Source organism: Phlebotomus papatasi, chromosome 1 (genome assembly GCF_024763615.1).
Source record: "Phlebotomus papatasi isolate M1 chromosome 1, Ppap_2.1, whole genome shotgun sequence".
NCBI classification, from domain to species: domain Eukaryota; kingdom Metazoa; phylum Arthropoda; class Insecta; order Diptera; family Psychodidae; genus Phlebotomus; species Phlebotomus papatasi.
This window is the reverse complement of record NC_077222.1, coordinates 99,712,314-99,732,753: the sequence shown is the minus strand read 5'-3', so window position 1 is coordinate 99,732,753 and position 20,440 is coordinate 99,712,314. Positions and strand designations below refer to the sequence as shown.

The 20,440-nt window shown below is 32.0% G+C and overlaps 1 protein-coding gene across 4 annotated transcripts in view; it reads right to left on the bottom strand.

Moving 5' to 3' along the window:
- LOC129810036 (mushroom body large-type Kenyon cell-specific protein 1) overlaps positions 1–20,440 on the bottom strand; it is a 143,570-nt gene that overhangs the window by 39,143 nt on the left and 83,987 nt on the right. For all 4 annotated transcript variants that reach the window (XM_055860266.1, XM_055860267.1, XM_055860268.1 and 1 more), the window contains exons 3-4: positions 3,759–3,881; positions 3,374–3,532 (exon numbers count right to left, since the gene is read on the bottom strand). In XM_055860266.1, the coding sequence (XP_055716241.1) occupies positions 3,374–3,532; positions 3,759–3,881 (282 nt within the window). The remainder of the gene's footprint in view (positions 1–3,373; positions 3,533–3,758; positions 3,882–20,440) is intronic.

The window sequence follows — 20,440 nt, the reverse complement described above, 5'->3', positions numbered from 1 at the left end:
TAAAGTAATTTTTGAAATGCCCCTAAAAAATCCTTAACATACGGCTTAACGTATTTTTAATCAAAATTTGTTGTGAGAAAACCGACGTTAGGGAAATTTAGTAGAAAGAAACCGAAGTTTATCGGAAAATGGAGTCAGTCTTAGAAAAACGGCAACTCTTAACAAAGCTTTCGGTTCGGTCTCCAAACCTTCGTCCTGGACAGATTGAGAGACAAAACTTTGGAAATTCCTTATTTATTCGACCACTGATGAAGGCTTGAAGACCGAGCCGAAAGCTTTGGCAAGAGTTGCCGTTTTCTAAGAGTGACTCCACTTTAAGACGAACTCCGGTTCCTTTCTACTAAATTTAATCAAAATAATCATTAAAAAAAATTATTGCAATTTGCTGGTTTTTTTTTTAAAATAAATTCAAGCTCTTCAATAACTGGGTCAGGACTTTCGTCTGAAGACCGTATGACACAGTGTTCAGACCTCAGATTTATCTATATTACTTAATAGTTTTAATTTCTCATCAAGCAAAGTTTTTAGGAAAATTTTGACTTTAGATTGAAAGGGTGAGTGATCTAACAAATTTTGAAAATTACTTAAATTGCTTTTTAATTAGAAAATCAAGACATTTGGGAATCGAGTTAAACTTCTAGTCACACACAGGTTTCAGGCCGGAGATTTAATCCAGCTTTCAATTATTTTGAAGTCCTAAAAAACAAGAAATTTTAGTCTTGAACATGTAATGGACCATTTGCCCATATTATCTGAAATTAAAATTTTCCTAAAACGTGATTGGAAAACTAATTTCCGATTGAAATTTCGGGTTGGAGATTAGTTACCCCGCAAAATTGATGATCACCGCACGCAATTCAGGATTTGGGATTACATTTGCAACGCTGAGAATTAATTTGGTTAGTAACTTACTCCTCTTTGGTTGTTTTTTTTTTCTTTTTTATTTATTTTTGTTTTCCTTCCTCTTATACTTGCTACAAAAATTGTAAGAGGGCATCGTCCTGTTTGAGCTTTAAATAAATTTAATTAAATTGAAATCAGAGAAGCTATTTCATTTGGTTAATCATGGGTCTAAAAGCAGCATATGGCCCGTATAAAAGATAATATATGTGTTTCAAATTTCAAAATATATACTAGTTTTTTTGGAAAATTTTGAATAACGATGGTTTTTAAAAGCAATTAATTCTTGAGACTAGACTAGACTCAAAATTTAATGCCCCTGCTTGTTATTTAGAAATTAAGGACCTTCTTAAATGAGGTTAAGATTCCAAACTGAACACCATCATAAAGGGGAGTCTTACTATCCCACTCATCTTTTTTGAATGATCTTTGTGACAGTTTAATAAATTAATTTTACCACAATTCCTTGTTGCATTTTTGAGATATTTAACTTTAAAAATTTTGGAAATAATTCTATCGACATAAGCGTCCCTAACATTGATTGTGTAATTTTATAAGGTTCTGAGGACTTGTATAGTATCTGTTCTACAATCTACAGCTGTCTTTTAGGAAAACAGAAAAAAGACTATGATGTTTAATCAACTTTCAATTTTAATAAGGTGATTATTCAAATGTAAATTGCACTTATTATTCGGAAGATGAAAAAATATGAAGACACAGAAGTCACAATTCACCAACTTCGAGAGAATAGAATCCCAGTGCTCCCACAAAAAATAATTCAAAATAATTAAAAACATTTGACAATAAACTTTTTAATTTCAAGATTTTGAAATTCAAATTTCTGAATATTTTACCATTTATGAAAAAGTTTTTTTTTCTGGGAATTGCTTCTTCGTATATTTCACAGAAGTTTTTCTCTACATTAATCGCGATAGTGAATGTTAAAATTCTAGATAATTTTTCTTAAATATGAAAACTGCATTTGCTTAGTTTAGTTCCTAATACAGATATATCCAGACGCGGCTCATATTAAGAATTTTACGTACATCTTGGTGTAATTAAATATAGTTTTTTCTATAGCTATGTGAATTTGTATCTTCCAAGCGTTATATTATTTAAAACTTACAAAGAATTGCTGGAAATATTTAAAAGGCATCTGTTACTTTAAAAATTTCTATCTCCAATCTCCTATAGAAAATTTTGTTATTTTCTTAGATATTATTAAAATAAATTTTGAATTATTTGTGAGAAGAAAAGTTTCACCAGAATTACGTGTATATAAGTGTTATAACTATTTAAATATATTTTTTCAAGAAGAAAATATCTATAAACATTTTGTAGAAAACTATGTCATTATATTTAAATTGCTTTGTAAAGAAAAGGTTGTAAATGATAAAGAAAAAAGTAAATAAAAGAAGTAAGTTATGGCTGGAATTATGCCTCTGTAAATACTAAAGAGCGGTATTTTGTCGAATTAATCCTTACAAAATAAAGAACACTCTTGTAAGAGGCACAGAGGCTTCTAAAACCATTTAAAACTCCAATTATTGATTTAAGCTAAGGTTTAACTGAAGAACACTCAAAATTTTTGAGAATCTTTCGAGAATCTCAAGGAAGGATTCACAAAGCCGAAAGATCTAAACAAATTCGAAAATTTAGAATTCTTAGCCAGAGAAATATTATAAGTTTTTAAAATAGGTTGTAATTTTTTTAAAATCACTTATTTATATTACAGTAATTTATTTCTTTTCTGTAACACATTTTTTAAATTTAAAATTTAAATCTTTTTAAGCTTGAAAATTTTAAACATTGGCATATATGTCAATCAAAGCAATACAAATGGCTGTAGCAAGTAAATTGAGAAATTATAAATAGTGAATAAAATATATAAATATTCTTAGCAAGGAGAAAATTAAAGAGATATAAAGGATATAAATCACTTTGGAACTGTCAATTTGATTGAAAGGGATTTCTGATGATTTTTTTAGTGTAATTGATCAAAATAATTTTTTTTCTGAGCATTCTGAATTATTCACTATCCAATACGATTTTTTTTTACTGACCAAACTGCTAATTTATTGATCAAAAATTTTTAATCTATTATTTATTCCAATTTTTCACTTTTAAATCTAAATGCGATATGATTGTATGGATTGTATCGAGACACTGCGCATTGGAATTGTTGCTCCTGGTATATACAATCTACGAAGGAACTTTTCTACCATTTTGTTCTGAAGGTTTCTCACCAATCAATGCTAAGACGGCGGCGGACGCTTACGACTTCTCTTCATATTTTTACGCTACCATGCTATGCTTTCAAGAGATTTGTCAAAATAAATTTGTCGAAAGTGAAAATAAATACATAAATTAAAAAAATATATATAAACTAGATAACCGACAACTCTGGTCTCTTCTGCAAGTGTGAGAAATGCAATTGAGCTTCCCCTATAGTAATTCAGGTGAGATATTTTACCTGCTTCGTCTTGACTTGTGCTGGGTTCTTTGATTTGGGTATTTTCCGTGCTGTCCCCTATTTCTTTGGAATGGTTCTCCAAGTTGGATTGCGTTTGGGATCCCAGTGTTGAATCCTTCTCTACTTGCTCCTGCTTTCCGTTGTTTTGATTCGGAGAATCTGTTGAAAATTTTGTTTGGTAAAGAGAGTAAAAGCACATGAAGAGAGGGATATATTGTATAAAATGCATGAATAATAGAGTAATCGCTATATACACCGAAAAATATATAAGCACACACTGGGAGAGAGAGATGCCAAAACGAAATGTTCTGCCTTGTTACATGACTTTGTGCAGAAGTTTGCTTTAGAGGAAAACTTTTTCCACAAAATTAAATTTTCCACCCACCTGTTGATGTATTGTTTTGCACTAAACTTGTTGAATTTGTATTTATATGTGATTGGGCAAGAACTTCTTGGTACAGTTTCCATTTCCTGCGTCCCATCAATTCTTCAGCGACTCGTTCTAAACCTGAAAAGTAAGAATGGTCAAAATATAGAGAAAGTTTCCAAAGTGGACACTCTGCAATAAAGAATTGAGGACAATTTGAGGATGGGTATAGAGGATTTACAGATTCTCATGTTATATATATTTTTAGCTTGATCTATTTCTTGCTATTTGGAATGGATGAAAACGAACGTTAATTTTGTGTAAAATGACTGCAAAAGAGCGTCTTGATTAAGTATATAAAAAGATTAGTCGATTGGAAAGTGTAGTGTTGAATGTGATTTGGTCAGACGATAGCAAAACAAACTGTTGAAGTGTGATAGAAATCCTTAATTCACGTCTATGTACTATGGATACAAATTGTTTGCACCTCTCACCGAACCCACAATACCGTTCCCAATCATATTTACACATATTCAGAAATATCCCTCCCCCAGCCTTTGATGATGGCCTTTGTGTGGTATTATTCAACTATTCCCTACCATCTCAACCTCCTTCATTCTGTCGTCAATTTCAACATATGCAACCTATAGGGCATATGTAACATGGTAGATGTCGGTTCACGCAAAGTCTATAAATGGAAGGAAACAATCAAAATTTAATTCAACCTAACTAACTCCTGCTGTCCCTCGTCCAGTTTATGGATCAACGGCAGAGTGCATGCAGTGATATATGATCATGTTATACGTTTGCTGATGGCTATATGTATCCTTTGATCCTTGTGTCCGAATACACATCCGCCAAAACCAAATTCAACACTCCCGGCCTAGTTTTCCTTTCTTACTTAGCCTCAAAAGACTCTCCAGCAGAAAGGTGGAGGAAGTATTTCGGGAAGGGGATGTGATAGTTTAAGTAAGAGAAGTGCACTATCCAAAATCTAGGAGAGCACAGAGAAATAGTAGAGCCTAGTCTATGCACCAGCCATTCCACCCTCTCTCTTTGGATATGAAATGCAAGCAGAGATCCACCTCAGCAAGAAATCCCAGTCGTACCTTTGCACAATGTTGGGAGGGCAATCGCAGAATTATTTAGCAGGGTTCGTGGAATAAGAAATGTAGAAATCGATAATTCGGATATACACTTTACCGCCCCATAGATAAGCGCCAGATATTCATGGTGACTATTCTAAATGTAATGCACTTTCATATGAAGCAGCTTATGACAAAGCAATTTTCTTAGGTATATTTGAACATTGCAGGAAATTTGGAAATCAACATTTGCCAAAAAACAATTCCTTTTTACCCGAGTTGACTTGATTCTCTTCTCATTTACTCTTTTATAATTGCATTTTTTGGTGATATTCGATGACTAATTCAATATGTATATGGAAACTGATGAGCGTCAGGTAAGAAGAAGAAGCACATAAAAATTCAAAATTTTTCCTAAGCTTTCGGCTCGGACTCCAAAGTGGTCAAATTCTAGAAAAGAGTAAAATTCGACCACAGGAAGGCTTGGAGTCTGAGCAGAAGGGCCTTTACAGACCTGAGGATAAGCCGGGAGACGGCTTACCGGAATTAATACTAAAAATAATGTTCAAACTACATATCCATCATTTTCCACTAAGTCGTCTCTCGACTTGACCCTTTAAGCACGATTGGAATACCGGTGTCCCATAAAGAAAATAAGTTTTCCTGACTACCTAAAGTTATTTTTTCTTTTATCTGTACATAATTGTAAAGTAGAAGGTTGAAGGAATCTTGAATATTTTTTGCAAGTCTCTGGCTATTTGATATGTAGTAAATGTTTAAGCTCATAAATGGCGAATTTTTAAATTCTCAAATTCATAATTGATTTTATTTATTTTTTATACTTCCAATTTTTTTTTAAGCAAAACCCTTTTGGAAATAAAAACTACAATATTCACACGTAATATTTTTTATTAAAGCGAAAAATATTATTCACTGGTATTGTTAGAAAAAATACTTAAATTTTTGGGCTATTTTTGTCCCTATCGTTCATAGACACAAAAAAATACACTGAATCAGACTCTGTTGGACTTTCCAAGGTTAGATGTAAGATGTCTCGTCGTTAAAGGGTTAAGTCGTAAGTGTGTCTAGGGCAGAAGGCTTATGCTTTAGACTTTTTAAACACACTTACGATTTAAGCCGAAAGATGGCTCAACGTAATTGTAGTTAAATAAAGGATCAGATTACATTACCATCAGTTTTTGACTAATCCACTTCTCTGCTTAAGACGAGAAACAGCTTAGTTAGTGGGAAACTGATGGCAATTTAGTCAAATCCGTATTTTGATTATAATTAAGTTGAGCCATCTCTCGGCTTAAGTCGTAACTGTGTCTACGGCATTAGGGAAAATTTTAAATTTTTCTGTGTTTTTTCTTTCTTATTTTGAAAAAAATTGAAATTCGTAAGACCGAAAAGAGAGTTTGTAGGAAGATAGGAGCAGTCTTGGAATGACAGTGAAAAGTAAAGCATCGAGCTCTATGCCCTGGATTTTGCAAAGTGAGTAATTGATTGTCCTGAGACCCAGGACAATATTATCACTATGAAATTATTTAGATCGTTTTATAAAATTAAGCTATATAAATACCTTAAGCGTGCTACCTTCGCACGATTCATGCTTTGAACAATTTATTTTTACTGCTCGAACTTAAAGTGAAAGCAGTTGCAGGGAGTTCCGCTTTGAATGAATTTTTCGGAACCGAAAAAAGCCCGGCAATTAACTCCAGTGACACAGTAAGATTGCATATTTGCAGGAGATATCTTTGGGATAAGTTATGGAGGCGCCGTGATGTATGCAAAATATTTTCGAGTCCAATTTGTCAGCCTATTTTCAGCGCAAACGGTACATAAGAAAAGTACTTCAAATTTACGGCGTGAAAAATATTTGCATATATTTAGAGGCATTTCAAAAATTATTTTATAAAAGAGCTCCCACCAAATGGTAGACAATTCATATGAAATTCTTTCAGTCCGTTTTCACTTAAGCCGGGACTCCCTGTATATAATCGAATGCTTTCTATAATTGTCACCGTCCTGGAACTTAAACGGTAAAAGATAGTAAGTTCCGGTCTTCGTTTCGGTAAGAAAACCATTCCCTCCAAAACCATGTTTATTTGGTTTATTTCGAAAACGGTTTCTACAATTTTTTTTATTTTTGGATATGTTTTGAAGGTGGTCCAGGCGAATATTTCGTCCAAAAATACATATGACCTAAAAATTGCTATTTAGAATTTTTAAAGGAAAAGGCTTTTACTACTTTGGAGTGTCTATTTTTCAACCGATTTGGTGCAATTTGGACTTATTGGAAAGATCTTCAAATTTCCAACTCGATTGCATCGGTCGCAATCGGTAATGAATCGGTTAAGTACTTGTTAATGACCAATCTTTTTTAAATATTATTTTTTTTTAAATATGTTTTTAATGAATTTTATTTATTATAATATTTTATTTTAATACCTAGTCCTATTCCTCGAATTTCCGGAACAGAATCAAGTGTCAAGTCCATTAGCGACATAGAGAAAAATCTTAGTTGCATCAAGCTTGAGTCGTCCGAAGGTACTACGCTTTCCCCTACACGTGCAAGCAGATGTTTGTAACCCGTAAAATGCTTTAGTCCTATTGTGTCCTCTGATTGGCTAGAGCTTTATTGCATTAAAAGCTTTAGCCAATCAGCGAACCCTACCTCATTAGAATATTTTATGAGATCTAAATATCATAATCAAATATTATAACAGTTTGATATTGAAAAATGAACCTTTGTGCAAACCTTCTTAATAATTAATAAAATAGTATTTGATTACTTGACCCACGACCCCTTTAGGGCTAACCTGTTAAAAGTTAATGAAGTAATTAAATATTTACTAGCAATAATGGTAATCATACAGCTATTTGAATTTTAGAAAACTAAATTAGGACATTTATAAGCAATTTTACCTAGTAAAAATAGGAAGATCGTTAATATTATTTGACAGAACTTTCGAGGCAAATAAATATATTAAAAGAGACGACCCCTAAATGATTAATAATAAACATGATTAATTGTGGAAAATGGTGAAACAATGTAAGCAAGTATAAGTAATACCAGTAATAAGTTAAGGCAAAAAATAATACAGTGAGAATAATAAGAAGGTTGATCAAAGTCGGATGCCTTTTTGAGTTTTTACGATAGCATTGTCTTTGTAATGTAGATATTAAAAACAAAAACAATATAGATAAAAGAATATTAAAATGATCTCCCTTCTCTATTGCGATTAACAATCTCGTTTATGCTTTCCAATTAACATTGGATTATTCATAACGTATTTTAAATATTTCTCTTAGTACTTAACAGTGTTTTAATTAATTCTTTTAAAAGCAATATTTTATTTTTTTTATTGACACATTTTTTAAATCTAATTTATTTTGAAAGATACAGGACTCTGTATAAAAGTTTGCCCTAAAAATTTACTATTGCGATATTGGGCATGAGGAATAAATGGAAATCATATGACCCACATGACTGAAGATAAGCCCGTTTCGTGCCCTAGGAAGGGAATGATGATCGAGGAACTAAGAGCTCCGTAAAACCGTCTTGACACTAGAGGTTTAGCCCAGTTCTCGAGGGTCTCAAAACCTTAAACCGCAACTGATTTTATTTAATTTTCAAAATCTAATAGGTATTCGACTTTAATAATCCATTTCTAATTAAAGTTTTTCCAAAATATCTTGACTAATAAGATATTAGAGAAGTTAAGCCATATAGCTAAGCCTTAGGTCTGAAGCCCGTATAACGTCGGGATACGTACAAAGAGAATAATAAAGTTTGAAAATTGTCAAAAAGAAACCAATGTTGTTAAACATATTTACTTCAATTTGAAGTCAACCAACTTGTTGACAATTAGAATGCAATATCGTCTCCTTTTTGTCGATGGGCGATAAAAAGAGGTTGGAAGTTGGTAAAGGAAGGTAAAAATAGATCACTTGTTGACAATTGGAGTTCAATTTCTGTCTTCGTTTGCCAAAAAAATAAATAAAGCTACATAAAATTGAAATTAGTCCTAAATCGAAACAGGTTAAGTGCACTTTTCTAGGCCGTATTGGTACAAAATTTAAGCACCATTTAGGAAAAGTATAACAATCTGCTTAGAGAGAACTAGACCTTTGTCATAGGCATTATAGTAATGCATGTCTTCTCAAGAAATAGCTAGCATAGTCCACGTATAATAGTTAGAAAAATAACACTTTTTGGAAGTAAAATAAAATAAAATCAAATTTTCTCTAGGAAAAAAATGATGGTTCTAAAAACATATTGATAAATAGAGCTATAATGAACAAACTTTTTAATCATTCAGAAGAATTTTGCTAATATATTGGTGCAGTAGGGGAGACCGGAGCAGAATTGGTCATAGATAGCATTAGATAGTGGGATGTTATAGTTTGTCTTAAGAGGATTAATAGAGGAAATCTTTATGCATTTGAAGTAAACACCTCCCTTCTTTTCATTGAAATATTTATCAGTCTATTTTATAGATTTTTATCACAAATTATACGCCATCAAAAATTTCATTTGCAGGCTAATTCTGCTCCGGTTCTGACTATTTAAGTTTTTGGATGAGCTGTTTACTAAATTCAAGTAGCTACTTATACTAAATTACAGTAGAGTCTCTCAAATCTGAATCTCTCAAATTCGAACGCCGTTTGGATTCAAATTGTCAATTGTGAGGTTATGTTAGACAGTTCGTATTCTTGGTGAATGAAAATCATATTTATGTGCTTCTTCCTGAATGTTTACATACATTATGGTCGAGTAAAATGAAAAGGAAGTATGTTACCACTAAGACTTGTGAGAAAGTACGGGAATTTGATTCAAAGTACAATTTAATCTCACACAAATTTCGTTAGTTTTGAAAAAATCGTTCGAATTTGGGAGGTGAGAAATGTCAAAAATACACCCCGAGCGTTCGAATTTAAGAGACTCTACTGTACTAAACTAGTTTAATTTAATACTGTGAGAAATTTTCTCGCATTGCGAAAAGTTGTGCAAAATTTATGCACGAAGTTGTGCACTTAAAGGTGATATTGCATCGATTTTGATAATATTTTCCTTCGTTCTTTTTCATAGTTTGAATTCTGAGTAACAAATTCTCTTATTAGACAGTTACATTATTTAAATAAATGGTGTTTAAATGAATTTAAGTTGCGGAATTTGAATAGAGTGACCGTTAGAATGCTTGTTGAATATCATTTGCCCGTATCCTCTTTATATGTAATTTACTTTCACTTTTACAATAATCATCTATTAATCTGGAAGAAGCTAATTTTAAATTATGAACATTTTATTTCTAATATTTATAGTATTTTGATCTAATAGGTGAATATCCAAGTGATACAAATAATCTAGATCACATTTGTGTCCAAAAGAAGTTTAAAAAAAAAATGTTGTGCTGTACCAAACTGCTTTACCCTCTCCTACATGAAAGAATCAAGTAAAATAATAAGAATATAATAAGTAAATCATTACAGATATTTGTGTATAGTAAGAATATTTCAAAGATCATTGCACGAGAATATAGAATCACAGAAAGACCAATCTAGACGTAGTATCTTCTAATTATTACATCACTATAAATAGAAAGTCTGTGATATTGAACAATTTTTTAAAATATATATTTTTTCAATATAAAAATTCTAAAGAAGTCAAGTACAGCTTTGAAATTGTCTTGTTACAAGACGATACTTTCAGTGGTGTTCTCCTTCTTCTAGGATTAACATTCGCGAATATATACCAAACAATCACGTGTAATAATCCCTTCTTCGAAATTGAAACATTTCATGGCAATTGCTGAAAAGAAAATGCCTCGTGTGTGAAAATGCAGAGAAATGCATTTGACAGTGCATTTGTAGGGTAGGCTCATACATATAGGACTTCTTTCTGTATTAGCGGTACCCCAACACCTTCCCCCATGAGGACACAGATAATGTTGACGATGATGAGGATGAGTGGGGGATGAAAAGTTGAAGTGTGCTGAGAGACAGTCCCCCGGTAGTGTTTCTTAGCCGGGGCCGGAGGTGCTGCACTATGTACGGTATTCAGTACATGCACCAAAGAGAGAGCCACTATGTATGGAGGGAATTCAGTAGTTAGTGGCGTTCGTATACATCCCCCCAACGATATGTGTCCCATCCCCCAGGGTACCCTCTTCCACTCGGAACGAGCTGTTAGTGTGGAGTGTGTATTCGTGTGGTTCAAAATGGGGTATTTCACCAGTTTTGTGCGGGTGATGTGCCCTCCCTCGAGCACCACCGGGTGGAAATGGGAAAGTGGCCCCACGAATCAATACTAGTGCATTTTTTATAACTCGCGCACCTACTTCAAGAATGATTTTCAAAAGAGTCTCTTAAAAGTTTTCGCTTTTGACCCCAAATCTCCCATGCAACTATTTCCAGCATTGAAAACTACATCATACACTTTTCTCAAAGAAATGGCTTTTTCAACGCTTTTCCACATTTATTTTGAAACCTAGGCGTATATGGAAAGATAGCTTTACTATTCATATTCAAACATTATCATCATGCAGCACCTTTGCAATCGAGGGGGCAAAATACGATTATCTGATCTTTATTGACGGATAGAGGAGGGTGGGACTATATATTATAGCAGAGGCGTGCAAGAACCGTTGAAATCGAATAAACATCAAATGAAACATGTACGTACGTCCAGGGTCAAAACGCTACTAGAACAAACTTATTTTGACGTTTATTCGGTTTCAACGGTTCTTGCACACCTCTGTATTATATAGAAAACTGAACTTTATCGTAATATAATTTAGATAGACAAAAGATTTCTGGATCCAAATTAAATTACGGCTCGGTTCAGCTTCTTTTAGAAATATGCGAAAAATAACGTTTTCAATGTAACCCCACCTTCCCATACAGGAAGTTTATCCAAAAAATTTTAAATTAACTAATAAAGTTTGTCCAAAACGTTTTCTTCAATTTTGTTTTTTGTAAATTTTAATTTAAACGTGTCATTTTGAAGTGAATTCTGCAGATAATATCAAAGTACTAAAAGAAAGGTAGGGGGCAAGTAAAGTATCTTTGAATTGGGACGCATTTAAAGTTTAGTCTTTCCTGCAATTTTATCATAATGCAATTTAGTTTCACAATAGGTTTATGAAGCTAAACTACAATCATTGTATGGTTCAGGACCATTTTGAAATAGGAAAAAAGCCCAGATTCAAAGGTACCCGAATTCAAGGATACTCCAATTCCCTCTAATAAAAGGGCAAAAAACAAACGACCAGTAAAAAATTTAAAATGAGCAGTAAAAAATTAAAAATGAACAGTAAAATATCTAATAATTATGGTCAGTAAAAAAAATAAATCTTTTCAAAAATAGGTCTAATTTATATATTTAATATTTAAAATTGTTGCACATAGAATGAAAAGCTCTTTCTTTTCCCATTGCCAAAATTTTAAAGATAATATCACTGTTTCAAATTTTTTTGTTACTGTTTATTTATACAATGCCTAACAAAAGCACTTTTAGTTTTAACCTCTCATATTGTCTTTTAAAATATTGAAAATATTGCAAAGATGAATTTCCTGGCATTTTCTTTATTATTTTCTAATAATATTAAAAATATGCCAGTGACTGTAGAGATGGGGTAGTTTCACACGACTAAATACTCTTGAAGATTTAGGTATTGTTCCGTATTTTTTGAGTCAGTTCACAAGAGAAACTAACGGACTACAGTCAGTTTGAATATGTTGTTGAGCAAATGGGTCATGAAAAAAGTTGGGCTGAGAGAAATTGCCCCACATTACCCTATATTTTAAAATTCCGTACCTTCCTGTATCGGTATTATTATGTTTAAAATATAAATAGAAAACTGACAAGGAGCTCTACTATTTCTTTTATTCTGAGGTTAACAAGCATAGCTAAGACGGCAATGGATGCTAAAAAATTATCACATTCTGCCATTTTAATTAGTAAGCAAAATACTAAGCTTTACTCAACTTTTACTAAGCAAAATATTGTTTTATTACAATTTTTCCAAATATTTTTTTGAGATCTAATTTTGTGTATTCGGCTGAATGAATATTTTTAAATAAAAAAATCATACGGGAATGTAGGCATGGTTTGCACACCGTGAATCTTCAAAAGATGAGAATTTTCTCTTTGTTTGCAAAAAGCTTGTTTACCATTTCTCATTCAGTCTCATGAGGTTAGATTATCTATTTTATGGCTAAAAAATAACGAACTAGATCTTTGCAACCAAAGAGAAAAATCGCATCGCTTGAAGGTTCCCTGTATACGAACCATGCCAACATTCCTCTATAAGTCTGTACATAATGGACTACTTTGAAAAGAAGTTTTGTTAATTTAACAAGAAAAGTTTGTGAAAAGGATCTTCCTTTTTCAATTTTTTTTTGTAAAAGAACAAAAAATCTTGTCAAGGATGAGGAACACAAAGGATTATGAGTACAAACTTTTTCGAACATTTTTGTGGGTTATACGATTTACGAGCATTTCGTAAGTCCCCATTATGATTTTACAAACACTTACAAACGATTTAACGAAATATTTTTTTTTGTCTTGTATTAATAAATTGAATGTAATGCCTAACGCACAATAACTTTTGTTTGTAAACATGTTTTTGACATTTCAATGAGAGTAAGTGAGATCTAGATCTAGTCATCTCGCTCATTCTCATGGGAAATTTTGAAAACACGTTTACAAACAAAAGTTATTGTGCGCTGGGCATAAGAACTAGTTTTTTTCAATTTTGAGCTAGAATAATGAATAATTTTTAAGGAAAAATTAACTTTACGCGAACAACAACAAAGAATGCTCACTGAAATTGGTTATTTTTTTTCCTAGGAATTGGTAACCTTTTAACTAAATAACAACAAATATTAAACAATGTAACTAGATAATACAGGGGGTCCTGGGATTATGCATATCGGAATTATGCATGTGATGGGATTATGTAAATACACTTATATATCTTTGTTTGGCGGTAAATTTGAAATGCGTAAGTTATGAACCGTTGGCGCTGAAAATAGCCCAAGAAAGTGTCTCCAACAATATTTTGCATATTTTACGGCATTTCCATAACTTATTCAAAAGAAGTCTCCTGAAAGTATGCAAAATTTCTGTATGCATAAAACCGTTTTGCGCGGTTTTCCTTGGTCGTGAAAATATGTATAATCCTGGGACCCCCTGTATTACAAGTTCGAAAAGGGAGAACAGGGAATTTAAGGTCCCACTCATCTTCCAACTTCCTCACTGAACACGACGATTGATCCTTAGCAACTTTAAAACTCCCTCTAGGGACAAGGTTTGGACGTTTTGTACAGGAATTAAAGATTACGATTGGTGCGTTCGTCTGTAAACTGGGTTAACAATTGTCAAATGAGTCGCACGCTCTATTTTCTCTCAAGAATATTTAGTGGTATCACCAATATCTTCGATTGTAAACAATTATTACAGAAATTGAGTAATACCATTATAGCAGAAAATTGATTGAGGTGTTTTAGACCTGTAACCCCTTCTTCTGATGAGTTATATTCTCCTATTAATAGCCTTTTCAACATACTTAATTCAGCTTAGAAGAATCTATTTACAGGAAATTGAATTTCCGAAGAAATTAAGACAAGATGTAAATTTTTCTATGTGAAAATGCAAAGTTGTGGAAAAAATTGCCAAAGGGATTTTACATTTTCAGGTTTTATTTGCACAAAAATATAGTTCGAACGACTCAATGTAAATGTAACCAATGTAAATATCAAATTTATTATTAGTTTTCCTAAGGTTTTCGTACATTTTATCATAACTCAATGCAATTGTACTTGTTTGGTTCAACAGGAAACAGCTGCTAAAACAACATGGATTAGACTTGTACAAAATGCTTCTTTTCTCACAGTTTTAGCAGAAAATACTCAGATAAATTTTCCGCTTTGTAATGATATTGCAAAATATTATTACTAGAAAATTTTAAGGTTTTATTTATATTTAAAGTTGTTTAAAATGTCTTTTGCCCTTTCGATTGCAAAAGATCGATGTAGCATCTTTAAATTTTTGCCAAAAATCGGAAAATGGAATAAATGCAATTTCTGAATTTGATACAAGAATGTCGTTAACATGCTTTTTACATTACCAAGTATATACTTCTTTGATTGTAGTATATTTTTAGTACAATTTCTCTCAAGTGTGGGATTATTAAAATTTTATGAGGCCAAAATTGATGTCACGAGAGATGTTTTTACAACATAATATTCAAGGTGCAAATGATCGTAAATCACATCTTATTAAAGATTTGATACATGAAATTCTTCAAATTACACAATGATGCATCAATTCTGAAGAACATTTTTAGATTAAAGTGTTTCTGTGGTCATAAACTGTGTCAATCAGTGACCTTCATTAAATCTTTAACCAGGGTCAAGCATTCAAACTAATCTTGCACAAATTCTTCTGTTTTTTTTAAAAGATTCTTTTATGAAAAGCTGGATATGCAATGCAAAAATTCCCATATAACTCTGTTGACTCCGTTCTTGCAAATCCTTGTGTAACAGAGGGTGGCAATCAAGGATGTTTCTGCATCTCCAACCGCCCCAAAGTATAAAGCTCTTTCAAATTAGTTAAGGAGAGTTACGCAAAATTATCACACAAACGTCATTTTATGCTGCACCTTCCACGCTCGACTTCATTATAGCATGTTTGTACCACTGGCAAAAGTATGCAATTGTATATGCGAAAAGTTCATGGTGCTACCTTTCATAAATGAATAGAAACTCCACTATATAGTTCCTGTATATGTTTACATAATCATTTACCGTCGTTGCGTTTCCATCTTCGTTCGTATTGAAGTGCATATGCGAGAAATGTGCTTGAGAGCTATTTATCAAAAAGCAGTTTTTTTGGTATTAGTTCACGATTTTCGCACGAAAGTTCTTTAAGCATCTCTTTTTTTATTGCACTTTTGGAAACGTTTCAGAATATTAAATAGAAAAATTCAATAAAAAATAGGGAGACATATCTAGATAAATTTAAGGTGTTTTTGGCAGTTTTATAAACTTGAAAAAGTTGATTTGATATAAATAAATTCACTCTAATTCAAAAAATATTTTGAGATTGATTGTCTAATGAGAAACACAGATTTAAGTTCTTTGAGAAAGGGGGGATCGTTTGCGATAAGGATTTTGAATGAAATTGTTTTTTTTTTAAATTAATCACAGAATTTCAATATATTTTGTACAAGATGTAGGGGAAAGCTTTCAGGATTCGCACACACTCTGACTTCGAACACTTCATATTTTTCCCATATTCCTTCAATGAATCTGATTTAATCTTGAAATTGTTTAACAAAAAGTTGATAAATAGTACTACAATTTTTAGTATATTCTGTGATCTAAGTTGGGCTTACGTTTTTTTTTTAAAGTAATAGCAATAATTCTTGAATTTAAACTTCATATCATGAGAAAGGCGCTTTCAATTTATAATGTCAGAAATCTGCAGAGTCTAAATCATCTTTCATTTTTGAATAAAGTAGTTTTTCTTCTATAATAAATAATAATTAAAATGGTTGTAATTTTAGTATCGAAATGCTTACGTCGCGGTGACTAGCATTGCAATATTCACAATAAATGACCAAAAAAGTAATTACGCATTGACTCTTGTGATCTACACAGAGAAGTATTTCTTCTTAGATTATTTTTTTTTCCTTTTTTTCCTTCAAGGATTTTTTTGATTAGTTTGACAAATGTTCTTCTTAATTATACGTATTTTACATTACTTAGTTATATGTTCGTAAATCGTATAACCTACAAAAAAGTTCGTGAAGTTTTTGGCTTTTTACAAACTTGGTTCATAACATGATAAATTCTCGAGTACTTTTTGTTCTTTTACAAACATTTGTTTGTCTGACAAAACTTTAAGAACAATTGATAAAATTTTGCGAACTTTTATTTGTGTGTTTACAAACATTTACGAACAAAAGTTAGTAACAAAATGGAAAATGCTCGTCAAGTGACCATGTAACAAACATTGTTTGTGAAAAAATACAAACTTATACTAACTTTTCTGTGGATTATACGATTTACGAGCATTTCGCATTCCCAGTATGAATTCACAAACATATACAAACAAATTTATGAAATTATTTTTTTCTGTGTAAGCACAATATCAACAATATTGTCAACATTACGAAATAAATGTTGAAGAATAGAAAATAAAAAATATCGAAATTTTTAGTCCTATTTTTGAAATATTTTCCTTGCAGAAGATAACAATTATTACCTAATTATTTTCCAAAATCGATGCACTGGTGAATATTTTCTAAATAATTTGGTTTTTTGAATACGAATCCGCTATCTATTTTAGAATTTCACAAAAGTTGTTTTCTTCAGAAATCTTTTTATTAAAAATGGCCACCTGGGGTAAAAAGTAACAAAAGGTATAGAGCAAAAAGTAACAAAAAAGCGAAGCAATAGGAAGTTTTTTACTAAAATAGCTTGAAAAGCGATTTTCTCGTTTTTTTCACTTTTCTCGCAGAGAAAATGGTGTTTTACAAAGATGTAGATGAATAAATTTTGTATGAAAATATGTCCTCTAGATATTTTTTCAAATTTACGGAAGCCTGTAATGAAGCGATTCAAAATATGATAATACCCCATGCCTGTTACTATTTGCCCCAGCATTTTTGAGAATAATCACAAAATTACCTTTTAGAAATTGGCTCGATAAATGTATTTCCTTAACAAATAGAGGAAAATCACTTTCACGAAGTTGTAGAGCGGTAAATTTCTTATAAAACTGCACTAATTAGAAATTTTTGAAGCGCTGAAGTAGCTTGTAAAAAAATAAAATATCCGTTTTGTAACTTTTTGCCCCAGTCTCCTCTAATAAAGAATTTATTACAATTTTAGTATTATCCATTTATTTTTTTTTATTTTTTTAATTATTTATTGTTTTATTATTTATTTTATTATGTTTAAATATCCGTATTGAAATAAAGGCCCTTTTTCAATTCTAAAAACCACTTGACTATACAGGGGTTGCTAAAGTGATTCGAATGCTGAGTTTTTTTTTAATACCTATACAAGCTTAGAGGAATTTTAAAAGGAAGAATACAAAAATATAAAAGAAATACTTGTACCCGAGGTTTAGAAATTAGATGAAATTCTTAACAATTTCATCTGTTTCTGTTATAATGTTATTACAGGAATTTTTTTTTAAAAACTTTCTTTAAAAAAACTTGTTTTTATTAATATTCCAAGGATTTTGAAAAAAAAACGATACTTGAAGTATACACATTTTTCTTATGCACTTTTTCATCATCTGAATGAGTTTTTATGATCATGGATTAGAGGTCTTTTGCATAAATGTCCTTTACCTGATCCTTTACTGTCAAATTTTAAAGGCTAAATATTCTCGAAGATGAGTCTAAGTCTATTTTGGGTCTTAGGAAATTAATGATTTTGGTATACAAGGGGTTAGGTGAGGCATTATACGCACAAAGATTTTAGCTCTTTGAGGGAGTCACTCGTGGAAATCAAGTAAGGAGCATAATCGTTCATTAGGAGTTGTTTCTTCATGTTGAGTGATCAAAACGTCGATGATATGTGGTTATGTTCAGTATATGACCATAGTGAAAGCCATTGTAATCAAATTCAAACTCAGTAACAGATAACTTAGTTTGACCGTCGACTGGGTTAACAATTGTGGAGTAGGTCGTACGGGCAACAAAGAGCTACTGTTCCATTCACCCATATTGCACAAACAATCCAAATCTCAATATTTGCAACTTACAATGTATCTAACAAGTTATCTGATCAAATATAAATCAAGAGAAATTTAGGAAATTCCTAGCACGAAATCAATAATCTAGCTACTAATTAAATATATTCCAATTAAGAAAGCCCATGTACTCAATACCAATGATTCATATTTCTTATTATTACAATTTTCTTCACTTTTGATTTTAAAAATCATTTTGATTTATGTGCTACGCTATTAAAATTTCTAATGAAAAAATAAACCACCTGTGAACGTTTGATTTATAGAAATATCCACAAAGTGCGAAAGTTGTTTCAAGATCAACTTGATGTAAGAAAGAAAAACTCTTGATTTTCCCGCTTTTCAGGCTTACCAGTCAATGTGCCAAAATGTTTAGTACTACTTTGCATAATTATTGCCATGTATCAGCCACCAAAGCCATACATTATACCACAAACGGTGCCATATACAGCATATGGGATACACATACAATGGAGATAAACAACACAGACACATTCACTCGTTCGATGGGATTTGTACACTAAGTCGTGTATGTCTGGTTTCATCGCGTCGTTACCCCATTGATAGTAACCATGACCTGCCCAAATTCGCGCAGCAACCCAGGCTAAACTGGTTAGTAAAATATGCGTACTCGCCGTGCCATGTGTACATATGCGGACACGATGCATGGTCTGCAAGCATAAAAGTCTACCAAAGCGGAAGGCGCGAAAACAGACGGAATTTTTGGCAGAAAAAAACTTCGTCTGGGTTTGTTTGAGTGTGTTTTGGTGTATATTGGCGAATGAATCAACCCAAAAATTGAATTCGGGCAGCTTATCGAATTTGCGGGTGCTAGAGTGGTTGTTTTGGTGAATGGCCTGGCCACACATTGAAAACTTTAGCATACTCTGTATGCCGTTGTTAGCGATTCACTGTGAATATCGAGGAGGAATAAAGAGGCGATTGTTTATGGGGAAATGCGTGAATTGGTCATCAGTCGATCACGGAGTCAATGGTCTCGTGTGGGAATCAATGTCTCAGGGTGAGACAAAGGAAAATATGCACACAATTTCTTATCACAATGAAATTTTGTGTAGCTTAATTCATCACAGACAGTCTGTCGAATAAAGAAATGCTGCGGCAGCATTATAAAGAAAGTAAAATTCATGCTGAACTCCTCGCGATGCTCCTCTCTACACTTGATGCATCCAACGGCAAAATGCAACAATTTTGGATGTGCCCTTTCTTCTGACATGCCTCGCAGTCATTGCACCAAAGACATTTTGATCTAAATCTCCCATTTTCTTTCCATCATTAGACAATTTTCTCTGAATGTCTCTCTGTTTTGCACAGAACCAATTTGTACACTTATAATCTATTAATGAAAAACATGTGAAAAATTTTATGTGCAATTCTGTACAATAATAAATGGTACAAATGCAACCATAATTGCCATACAGTATGAAAATTTTTAGGACAATTCTACAACACAATATTCTTGACATTGGGATATTTATAAATGTGGGAAATGGTAAAACAGAAAATGGTAACAATTAAATTCAATTTGTTTCCAAGCAATAGAAAACTAGAAGTCTCTAAACTACAGAATACAATACCAATAATTTGCATTAACAATAAAAATATTAATTGCAATAGTTTTTTCCAAATACAAACATTCATAGCCACTTTTGAGGAAATCAATTGACGCTTGAACTCTAGTATTAATAAAATTTCCTTCTCTATTGAATTAAAACCTATTGAAAAAAATATGGGAAAAAGATGCGTTTTTATGAAAAAAAAAATTTTTCCAACCAGTTACAGTTATGCATATATTATTTTTCCTTGGCACTCTTTCATCT